The 12485-nt window shown below is 46.1% G+C and overlaps 1 protein-coding gene across 1 annotated transcript; it reads left to right on the forward strand.

The window, feature by feature from the left end:
- The first annotated feature begins 8229 nt into the window (after positions 1-8229).
- On the forward strand, positions 8230-11663 carry LOC146183680 (uncharacterized). Its single transcript, XM_084608745.1, has 2 exons — positions 8230-8351; positions 11211-11663. The coding sequence occupies exons 1-2, from the start codon at positions 8263-8265 to the stop codon at positions 11521-11523; spliced, it is 402 nt and encodes a 133-aa protein (XP_084464871.1). The 5' UTR covers positions 8230-8262; the 3' UTR covers positions 11524-11663.
- The last annotated feature ends 822 nt before the right edge of the window (positions 11664-12485 follow it).

A 12485-nucleotide genomic window follows, 5' to 3' on the forward strand; every position in this document is an offset into this window, starting at 1 on the left:
AATCACCGTAATGAAACGATAATGAGACGTAACAGCCGTTGTACGTCTGTCTAATTATATTTGGTCACTTAAGAAGCTTGTATGGACATCTTCGCAAAGGTGGGACAGTTGACCGCACTACGCTGCGTGGAGAGAAGTTTCGATTGCAGACAGCGTAACATAAACAAAGTGACGCCGAGAGAGCAGCTGAGAGCATTTCACTGTGACAAGAGAAAAGTGCTTGCCTACATGTAAACCGAATTACCGGATTCCTTTGGCGCACACGCAGTGGCATTAGTGGGGCCAAGTGGGGCTAATGCGCGTGCACAGCCGCCACTCTCTATTTCTCTGTGCGTAAATAGTAAGCCTCGAAGCCGTGGATTCATGTTTCAAGGCCAGAGGTCTGTTTGTTTTTAATTTTTATTATTATTTTGCAATGCACCGTAAACGCTTTCGCGGACATTTAGTGCATGTGGTGGTTTGACGGAATGAAGCGCGTGTCTGTATCGGGCGGTCGAGCAGAACAGAGTACTGATATCCATTGCGGCCCACGCACATCGCAGCTGTTTAGACTGCCGCAATGAAAAAAATCGAACGTATTTATTAGCACAATGGCAGCCTCCCTAACGCATTTGCAATACTGCATGGGAATAGCGCCCTGGGTTTCCACAATGTCTTGTTTCGTGCAAACACCTACCTGTGTACTATACATATACAACATATCCCACGGTGCGCATAACATTTATATAATGACTGGAAAGTATGTATGTATAAGAATGAATACAACAGAAAATGAATACACTGAAAACTAAACCTACATTTCGATAGTGTGCATAATCACAAAGAAAACAATTTCAATTGTAAGTTCCCGAACTTTGGGAGCTCGAATGGCAGTTCTGAATACAACTTCATGTGTCTGTCGTAATCGTTGTCGTGTCTGCGTTGAGATAATTTGGTCATAGAATAAAACTCCGGTGAAACTTAACAAACTGATTTAATGGCTAAATGGAAGAAACTGTACAGAAATTCAAACTGACGACCGTTTCCTTCGGCGTCTTGCAAGCTACTGTCCGAGGACTGTTGGCCGTGTTTCCCTCTCCAGGCATTCATTTGTTTCTCTAGAGGTCCCCCGCTTACGTGGGCCCTTGGAGCCTGGCAGTCGCGGCGCTCACTCGGCGGTGTCGATAACGGAGGAATCCTCCTCGCGTCCCCGGTGCTGGCCCGTCTTGTTAGGCCGCTAGCGCGTACACATGGCCAGGCCTGGGACGCGGCTCAGCCCATCGCTGTTCCCGCCGGGCTTCCAGGAACCTCTTCTGCCGACACGTGGGGCAGGCCCGCCGAGTTTGGCGAGAATTATGGCCCCGGTTGTGTCTTCGACGGCGCCAGTGGAGCGGGAGGGACGCTTTGAGGGTCGACGAGCCGCTGGTCGACTGGCCGGCAGTGGCAAGGAGCAGCTGTGCCATTTCCAAAAAAGCACTGCGGCGCGCGCGCGCGCGCGCGCGCACACACACACACACACACACACACACACACACACACACACACACACACACACACACACACACACACACACACACACACACACACACACACACACACACACACACACACACACACACACACACACACACACACACACACACACACACACACACACACACACACACACACACACACACACACACACACACACACACACACACACACACACACACACACACACACACACACACACACACACACACACACACACACACACACACACACACACACACACACACACACACACACACACACACACACACACACACACACACACACACACACACACACACACACACACACACACACACACACACACACACACACACACACACACACACACACACACACACACACACACACACACACACACACACACACACACACACACACACACACACACACACACACACACACACACACACACACACACACACACACACACACACACACACACACACACACACACACACACACACACACACACACACACACACACACACACACACACACACACACACACACACACACACACACACACACACACACACACACACACACACACACACACACACACACACACACACACACACACACACACACACACACACACACACACACACACACACACACACACACACACACACACACACACACACACACACACACACACACACACACACACACACACACACACACACACACACACACACACACACACACACACACACACACACACACACACACACACACACACACACACACACACACACACACACACACGTACACGTACACACACACACACACACACACACACACACACACACGCACGCACACACACACACACACACACACACACACACACACACGTACACGTACACACACACACACACACACACACACACACACACACGCACGCACACACACACCCGCGAGTGGCCGCTAGGCCGGCGATCAGGGAAACGAAACAGCCGTCTTGTGACACGTCCTTCGGATCTAGTTTTTGTCCGTTTTTGTCCCCGACATCATGAGGCCTGCGATGAAGGGCTTGCCGTTACATCACCCGTTGTTCCATAAAAAATATGAAAATTGAAATAGGCGAGGAACTCTTCTGGTTGGTTTGAAATCTTGAGCAACATCCGCATGTCCTGGCTAGCCCAAACTTGGCATGCAAGACACTTTCTAATGTCTCGTTTGTCATTCTATTCCTGAGCTTTGGATTTGTCAGAGACATTTGACTGAACACACGCTCAACGGCTGCATTAGATATCGGCGGTGCCAGTAGGTCCCTGCGAAATCAATGAAAACATGGAATTTCCGGCAGAATTCTTTTTAAGAGCCACACGCTTGACCAAAACTGCGTGACACTGTAGACATGTTGTCAACGTTACCCTGCAGGAGCAGGTGATCAGATACTTGAGCAGGTACACTGCTGGCAGTATGAATTCGGCGAATGTGCGAATATTTGTTCTTTGGCTCTAAAAGCCGGATGTTTTCTAACAGCTTCATATCATTCCGTAATTGTTTTAGCACGCTCTTGATACATACCGAAATGAAGGTTCGTCACCGCTCTAATAGTACGGTTTTAGCATTTTTCTAGAGAGTCGAGGAAAACCCAGCGTGCAAGCTCTCACACGACGCTCTTGATTTTCTGGTGTTGAGTAAGGCGGCAAAACTATGCGTGCCATAAGTGCTTTAACGAACAAGCTTCAATCTGCATGAAGTTTTACAGGATCTTCGGATTGAAAGAGATTGTTTAATCAGCCGGAACAGTGGGGCTCTTAGTCGCTGAGCATTTCGCTCAATAGCTTTGCGGTATAGCATCGTTCTGCCGTTTTTAAAGCTTTCGGCTCTCAGGGCATCCCATTGTTTGAGGTCCGACCTCAGTGCTGGTACTATGCTTTGCCAACGCGCAGCAAGCGCCGATGAGTTTGTTGTTTGTTGAGTAACTAGTCAGCTTTCATTGATGCGTAGGTAGTTTTGTACACCTGTTGTGTTTTCGGAGAATGCGAGAACCAGTTGAAGGTCTCCCGGACAACATATTTTATATGTGTAGGTAGCACACCAACTGTTTCATTACAAGCCAGTTGCAAGGAATGGCAAAGGTACCTGACCTTCCTTGGAAGTTCAAAAGTAGTTTATTTCTTAAGACGTTTCACCTCCCAACCTTCTGTTCTGATCGAGTGTTTATGGGCACGTCCGCAGTAAATCGGAGTGTCTGTCGTTAATTTGCCAACAGACTAGACTTACAATTTGTTAAAATTGATTGAAGCGAGCGGTGGGAGAGTTGTGTATGAGGCTCGACTGAAGGAGGCATAAAGTGTAGCAGAAAGCTACGGCCTGATTATACTAGCCCTCAGCGCTGCAGTTTAGCTTTTTATGTCATATTCCATCTGACGACAATGTTGTAAAGTACTGCTGTAAATAGTGTAGAGTCGACAAGGAACTCATCTCCGTGCCGCAATGTGCCGCTGAGCCACGGACACCGCGGTGTGTCACCAACACCACTCACAACGGGACAAGAAGTCGAAGAACAAAAGAATGAAAGAATGAAAGATAACTTTCGGCAGCCGACTTAATCGGCTAGTGATCCGAGGCAAGTTGTCGGCATTGGCTTCCTGCCATGTCAGCAGTGTGGTTCGCATTGAACGACCTATCTGAACGTCTAAATGCCGCACGCGCCACAGGTTAATGGAAAGAGACGCGTAATACGTTGGCCCGACCGTTATGGCAGTTCACTAGAAGAAGCTCGGAGAGGGCGATTGTGTTAATTTACGAATTTGCCTTTTTTTTTGCTTTTTTTGCTAGGCTGTACAATTTGCACATAGCAAAATGCTACATGTTATTTACTGTAAGTGCTTTGTGAACATGCTAATATTTTTTTAATTTGTTGCTATTCACATTTTTACTGACCTCTGTTGAACACCAAACCGAATTAATGTGTAGATGATGTGAATTTAATGTGCAGCCTCGCGCTAATTACTTTGAAGGCTGAAAAGTTTGCAGCCCAGGGCCTCATTTCCTACAGTGGGAGAAAGGGGCCCATTTATTGTAATTAGCTTAACATACAGAACCACAAATAATTGAACATCGAGCACCACATATGAAAAAAAAAATACAGAACGGAGATATGGGGCCCTGCTTAGTGTAACGTTATACAGTGGCGTCTGGGGAGGAGAAAAAGAAGGCAGCACCCAAGAAATGTTATTGGCACAATATGTTATATGGCCAGGACAATCTTCCTTTTTTCGCTGCCACCATGAAAGCCGCTCAGCAGTTGCAAAATATTTCCAATGCCCCCTTTTTGTCGCATTCGCAGCGAGAAAATTGAAAGGGCGGGCCACGGTGTCTCCCAAACAAGTCCCTCGTTATCTTGCTGTCTCAACGTTGAGTTTGTTCCGTAAAAATGTACATCTGCATCAGTGTCACGTGAATCCCAGTGAGCAAATTTCACTGTTTCTTTTTTTTTAAATTTACTGCAGTTAATATGAAATCGGGCGTAGATACTGTTGCAACGTGGCACGGGTGCGGAACGGCATCACCAAGAGATGGGAAAGGGAGGAGGCTACATTTGTGAGGCCCTGAAAAGGTCTGTTGTGCCACACTAGCAGTTGACCTCCCACGTCCTCGTGATCTCGCTGCAGGTTCCGCGCCTAGTGTGCAACACTTGTCCACAACCACGAACTCGGTACTGGCGTCGCATTCCGCGCTGACGGTGAGGTGAAACTCGCGTTAGGTCGCTCACTTCCCCAAGATTTCGCGCCGACCATTCAACACAGTGCGCCGGCTCCCCCGTAGAGTATTACGGGGCGGCGGCGGCGTCAACTCGACGTGTACCGTGATCCGGCATGCAATCGCGCTGTAATTTGAACCCATGGTGTCGTCATCGGATAGCGTGGTTGACGTTCTCTGCACATCTAACAATTCCGGCATCGGCTGTAACGCAGGTCCCGACGGCACGCTTGTGGCCGGCGTCTTTTTCTTTTTTTTTTGTTCCACGCCCGTTTCTACGGCTTCCAAAGGCTCGTTGCGTGCACGATTATAACCTACTGTTTTTCCGCATATCGATCGCGAGAAAAAACTGCAGAAAGCTGGGCAGCGACGAACGCAAAACATAAACAAAAATAAAAAATGACGCGCCGCTCATGCTAGCCAATGGGAGACTCTGAGCGCGTAAGGGCCAATCAGAGACCATAAACGGCTTTCGGAAAACTGGCTCGCGAAGCCAGTCCGCTTGAGCGAAGCCATTTTGAGATGGCGCAAATTCCGCACAAGGACAACAGTTTCATCCATACTCTCTGACGGGCACAAATAAAGTGGTTTCTCTCTCTCTTCAAGCCAAACCAGGATGGCGGTGGTCGGCAGGCTGCAACGCCCGTGGCACGCGAGGGAATTTCGAACAAATTTCCTCTTTTTTGGGGGGCATTTCATAGCTGCCGTGACGTTGCGAAAGCTGACTTTATCGCATTTTCTGGCCGAATTCAGCGTTCATAATTTGAGTGCAGGTGCTCGAAAGGAGTTTTTCTCAATCTATTTTTGAACATTTCTGATCGTTCTAAGGCTGGCGAGTTGCGTCTTCCTTTAATTAACTCTACGGCTGTTGTCTAAGAATTTTCCCACAGCAAGTTTTATTTTCCAGGTGACAACGGCATTTATCACCAATCTGAAAGTTTGCAACTTAGATGCAGTTTCCTTTAATGGCCGTGGGCGCCGCCACTATTATGCACCAGGCACCGTTTGACCACTCAAAATCGCTGTTTTTTGATACATGGGGCCTATTGGAAGTTTCCCAACTGGCAATATCAAAAAGCTCTGTTGAGGCTAGGATCAGTACGCTTTTAATTTTCTGTAACCTTTTAGACGTCTTTACCGGCCATTAACACTAATAACAGCCTTTCACTATTGTAAAATGCAGAATATGATTAATAAATAGGCTTTGTTGGGAATTATTCATCTATGCTCATTATCATCAGCAGCTACATTTTTGAGCATCTTCATTCGTCGGGGAATTTGAATCGAAATAGTGAGGGAAAACCTGGAAATAATAGGGGTTTTGAAAATAGTGGTTTTCTAAACACCCTGGAGCAAGCTTTCACCTTCATACACGTAGGCTGTTTTGTCTGCGCTAAATTTTGCCTTTCTAAAGATAAGAATGAACTAGATTTTCTGGTCTGAGGAATTGAAGGGAATAGTTTTGGTTCAAGTGATTTCCCCAGCCCATGAAGTGTTTATTGTAGCCTAATAGTGCAGATATGAATTATGAACGCATTGTGAGGTGTTGGAAAGCTACCAGTACTTGTCATTGTTGGTACTTTTTAGTGTATGTTCGAATGGTATAAAAAAAAGCAAGTGCGCAGTACCTTACCCCACACTACCTGTAGGCACAATGACCTGCTGTTCTTTGACAGGGTGAAGAAGACGCCTTTCTGCGAGCATCCTTTGTCTGCTCCGCCTTCTGAACCGTAGGCTGTGGTCTTCTGTGTTTTCTTCTTTCTGAATTAATTGACGCTAGAAGTTAGCAAGAGGCGTTTGTAAGGTTGGCGACTAAATGTCAGGTAGGGGACGCAAGGAAGCTAAATCGAAATTAAACGAGGGTGTTTAAAGATAACCTCGACCTAAAGTTAATGTTGTGTTATTGTAGAGTTATTGTTGTCTAAATTAAAAGCATAAAAAGAAAGGTTGAGCATGGTGATGACTGCCAGCACTTCGTTCCAAAGGGGACGCTCAATCCATCCATCCAGAGCTCCGCCACCGGCTGTGTGTTGTATACTACTTTTGCTCATGACTACATATCGCCAACTGCTTCTTCAGTGGCTGGCGACGACACAAAAATGTAAATGCCAAGGTGACGTCAGTTAGCTTTGATATTTGCCACCGTGTACATAGCATTGACTGCTGAAAATGCACCTCGTGTGTACCATTAATGTAGCATATCTTTCTGCTATTTGTACTTATTCAAACCCACTTATAATACCACTTAGAGCAGTATGTCAGATATAACGGTGGACTAACTTGCCATAGTCAGATTTTTTGTTTTCTGCGGTAAAATAGACCGGTTATAACAATGCTGCCTAGCAAATGCTGCTAGCAGAGGAACGAGTCGTGTAATAGCAACAGAAACATGGAAATGGTGCAACCACACCAGCCTAACCACACGCATAATGCAAATGCTTTCTTTTCAGTCATCGCTATTTTCTCAGTCCTGCAAGCTCAACAGCGGGCTTTATTCAGAACGCCAGTGATGGGAAGGTTTGAAAAGCTCCCAACTATATATTGGTAAATCAACGGTGGCAAGTCGAGACTTGAAGAATCCTTGCATGTTGACGAAACATAGGTATGGGGATCAGAAGGCCACGCAAAGACTCCGGGATTTTATTTTGGCTAAAAGGTCTCCACTTGGAGATGTGCAGAATTAGGCATCCCACAAGATGTGAACCAGGTGCGCCGTGAAACAGTCAAAGCTGTTTTTTCCTGCAAAGAAATATATATATATATATATATATATATGAAAATGTGATTTTATTATGGCAAGTGTAACAAGGTGCCCTCGTAGTCAAAATTGCCTGATATTAAAGATTTTTTATGATTCCCTTATATCATAGTGGAATGAGTGCAAACTGAGGTTTATCCATTGCACTGAGCATCCTGTTTTCACACAAGCTGCAGCTATGGATGGGCACTCACTAAGTTGGTGTGCGGGTGTTTCTTTTTAACGCAGCCCATCTGCCAGCAGCCAAGAGCATGAGAATAAAACAGGAACAGCTAGAGGCTGAGGAGCTTGGGCCGAAGGTCAAATGCTCCGTAAGAAAGGCGCCAATTCGGAAGTGGAGGTACGTACCCGCAGAATTTAATATCTCAGGCACACTGGCAGCAGAGGTGTTGTAACCTGTCCAGTTGCCACTTCGGTGACATACTGCAACCAGTGAGATAGCGTTTTGTACTATGCACAAACGGTTCACTTTACATTCAGTGCCAGTCATGTAAGAGCTTTTGCGAGTGTTAGAGAGGACTTCACTGTTTTGCACACTTCCCGGTTGTTTAAAATGCCTAGCTTTTGGGCTGTGTGGAGCATGATTTCTCAATTTCGACTGATGCTGTTGTGAATGCATGGCAATCATATACCTGGCAGGGTGCAACAGTGAGGCATCAAGGCCTTGTGTCATGTAGCTTTTCCATGTTGTTGGCATATGCTTTTTTGTGGACAAGGTCTCTGTGAGGAAATTATGCAGTTCAGTCGACATCGCTTGCTGGTGTGGTGAATGAACAGCTAGCCCCGGCTGCCATTTTCAATGCCCAGTGCGGAGATGAGTGCCGGAGCAACCGGAACTACACCTTCGAACATATCGAGATTAAGGACACCCCGACGTTGCCTATGTTAACCCACTACTGTCCTAGAAGGCTCACGTCTTCCTCGTCTTCTTTTTTTTTAAATTGTAGTCCATCCCAGACAAGCCTAGTTCGCTTGTCCACAGCAAAATGCCGATAGCTGCCACGTGAGAACTGTACATGGTTGCATAATTTCAATGTTGCAACCTGGAAACACCTGGAGAAAGTGTAAACTACGCACAACGAAAACAGCTTTAAACCAAGCCCAAGACGGCGGCGATCGGCCGGCTGCATACAGGAAGGAAAACAAATTCGAGGAAACTTTGGCGGTTATAAAGTGATGAAAGGCGAAAGCCTGAGTGCTGCACCGAATTTACGCCTGTACTCAGGCGCAAGCATTTCGAGATGACATCAGCTCGTTAGGGACGAGATCGCGCTCTTTGTGTCATTGCAGTTGTTCTACATTTACTGTTGTGTGGTTGATTTTACCGGGTGCGCGACATTAATTAGTGGTTAATTATGAAAGTGTCACCAATTATTTTTTGTTTTATAATATAAATGTTGAATGACAATGCTAGTTGACTCGAATGTCATTCGAAGATGACCGTGTAGCACAGGTATTAGAAAACAGAGTGCGCATACTTCCTAGCCTAGCTAAAAAGCAGACATGCTGGTGGTTTGCGAATTTATTATGCCAAAATGAAATATTGCATCCCAAGCAACCACCGTCATCCACCGGACGGCCAACGGCCATCCGTTTCGAATGTTTCGGATGGCCGATGGACGTCCGTGAACAGCCAATAGATGTCCGTCGGCGTTCCGATGGACGTCCAAAGGGATATGTTTGTTTGCTCAACGGATGTTCATTTCGGACGTCCGTTCCCGGATCCTTCTCGGATATTCGCATATATGCTGCATGCATGCTTTTTTCGCTCCCACGAGGCAATAAAATAGAAAAGCAGTTTAAAGTACAGTAGGCATATTTCATCGTAGTTATACATAAGCACAGGGCTGAGTTATTGTAAAATGTCTAATTCCTCCACATGATGTAAAACTTGAAGCGCACATCCACCTTCTATGATTAAGTAGAAACAAACAGCTTTTTTCAAAAAAAAAAGAAAAACAAAAGTTACTCTTCAAGCCTACACCAAATTTCAGTAGACCATTACCTCTGAAATGCTCAGCAACTTTGTCTTGATATTCTCATTAAAACCAAAATAACATAACGAGGTGACAGAAATAGCCTGTAACTTATTCACAGCATAATAATCCTTGACTCGAGGAATTGTGGAGGACAATAACAAAGAAACAGTGCTTCTCATATTGTACCTGCCTGGCAACACTTATTACAAGCAGTCTCAAATATCAGCGAGATTCTGCCCCCTTCTCTCTCAGTTCACGTCAGTGAAATCGCTCAGTCGTGGTTCTTATTCGTGACCCTATAGACCACATCACGCCAATCTTTCTGGTCTCCCGCTATCTTTCGAATATCACATATATTCATTTGCAAACCCTGACGGATATGCTAAACCTCAAGGATAATGTAAATACGCTAAACAGTTAAGAAGGCAGTATCATACAGGAATTGGCTTTTCAAGCATTGAAAAGGCAATTCACTATCTGAAATGCTGGTTATTGTAGTGGTGCACAACAACTTTCTATCGCATTTTACAGGAGCAGTTATGCATTAGTTTTCACTGTAATGCGCTGCAGCGCAGACTATGCCCTCGCAACCTGCAATTTTCATTAAGCATAATAAGAACAACAAAGCACGCCACTTGCGAAGGCAAACATACAAAAAGGAACAATTCTTTGAAGACCATCTGTTTAATCAACGCTTAATTTGATTTACCAAACGTGATAGCACAACCGGTAATTTCCTAGTGAACGTAAAGGAGAGGGAGAGCCAATTCACTCGACGTTATACTCGGACGACTACGCCTGGTTTTCGCTGTAACGAGCTCCCTAATGCTCTCGCGTTAAAATGTGTGATTAGGTTCACTGCTCTGTTACATATTCATACAATTTTCGCTGCGCAGGTTTTCACAAAGCTCGATCACTGTACTCACTTTCAAACGCTTTCGCCTGAGTCCTCCGTCCTGATGTGCTATCGCCGTGAACCACTGTTGCTTCAGGGGGGTAATCCTTTCACACTAGGAACTGGCACAACTGCGGAATCGTTTTCCGCAATTGTGCCATCCGCGGCGGCAGGATGGCAGCTGCTAATGGCGACACCACGTGGTACGAAACTACGGCACAAACACTGTTTCACGCGCATTAAATAATTTGCCATAATAAGTCAACACTATATTTTTACTGCATATTGTTAAATTCCTTAAATAGGTTGTGCTTTCTTCAAATAGGCAAACTCAAGAAGACCCGAGCAATGGCTACAGCGGGGACCCATTTGAGCCGAAGGAGGATCCCGACAGCCCAGGCCTGAAAGCGCAGGTAAAAGAGACGCGCAAACGAAAAGCGTCACAACCCGCGCAGAAGAGAGAAACGAAGACCGAGGGTGACGCTAAACCACGTGACTTCGACCGGGGCCTGGAACCGGACCACATTATGGGTGCAACAGGTTCATCAGGGGAGCTGATGTTCCTCATCGAGTGGAAGGACTGTGACGAAGCGGACTTGGTGCCTGCGCGAGGGCCAAACTCCGTTGCACGCAGGTAGTCATTCGCTACTACGAGGAGCACCTTACTTGGGACACCGCTGGAAATCGCGAGTGAGCGAGTGTCCCCGCTTCCACTGCCGCCTTGTTTTTTTCGTGGTCGAACCTTTTTTTTTTTTTTTTTATTCTCAACACACCATCATGCGAGATGCCCGGTTGACAGGCTGCATCGGTCGGCGTCTTTCCTGGGGAACACTGTCGGTATTCTGCCTTTTCTTTTCATGTGCAGACGAAGCCTTGTCTAACCTTGTTTGACCAAACGTACGCAGGCCGTCGTGCAAGTGTCAACCGTTTTACAGCGCCGCGCTTCTTGGGGTGAAGTGTTTACTATGGTTACTGTGTTGGCCCGATATGTTCGGTGAAAACCGTCCGTAGCGAGGTGTTTTGATGCCCCATTTCTTCCATTCCTGCAGATAACGCTGCACTTTCCTTTTCCATTTGTTACCTCTCGTTTTCTTTCCCACGTAATCACCCACAGCATTACGGGTGATTGCGTGGGAAAGAAAACGAGAGGTAACAAATGAAAAAGGAAAGTGCAGCGTTATCTGCAGGAATGGAAGAAATGGGGCATCAAAACACCTCGCTACGGACGGTTTTCACCGAACATATCGGGCCAACACAGTAACCATAGTAAACAGTTCACCCCAAGAAGCGCGGCGCTGTAAAACGGTTGACACTTGCACGACGGCCTGCGTGCGTTTGGTCAAACAAGGTTAAACCTCCGCTTTTTTTTTTTCAGTTTCTTGAAGTCATTATTTAGCGAAGCGTGAATTGAAGCTTCTGTTTAAGAAATCGAAATTCGACGTCAAGAGTACGCTACAACTAAATAAAATCAAACGGGGTCGCAAAATGTCGCGCTTTCGATGTACTGTTTTTTTTCCTCATTGCTTTGTGTTGGAGTGTTTCGCGGGTTTGCATTGATGTATACAAAATAACAGACAATTAAAGTTTCACCTGCATTTGT

Source organism: Amblyomma maculatum, chromosome 7, assembly GCF_055883805.1.
Source record: "Amblyomma maculatum isolate TAMU_Amacu chromosome 7, ASM5588380v1, whole genome shotgun sequence".
Taxonomy (NCBI): domain Eukaryota; kingdom Metazoa; phylum Arthropoda; class Arachnida; order Ixodida; family Ixodidae; genus Amblyomma; species Amblyomma maculatum.

Bases quoted from the DNA above. Each gene is read 5' to 3' on its own strand.
- LOC146183680 (XM_084608745.1), top strand. From the start codon at position 8,263: ATGAGAATAAAACAGGAACAGCTAGAGGCTGAGGAGCTTGGGCCGAAG. The intron at 8,352-11,210 runs GTACGTACCCGC...TTCTTCAAATAG, and splicing joins GCGCCAATTCGGAAGTGGAG to GCAAACTCAAGAAGACCCGA.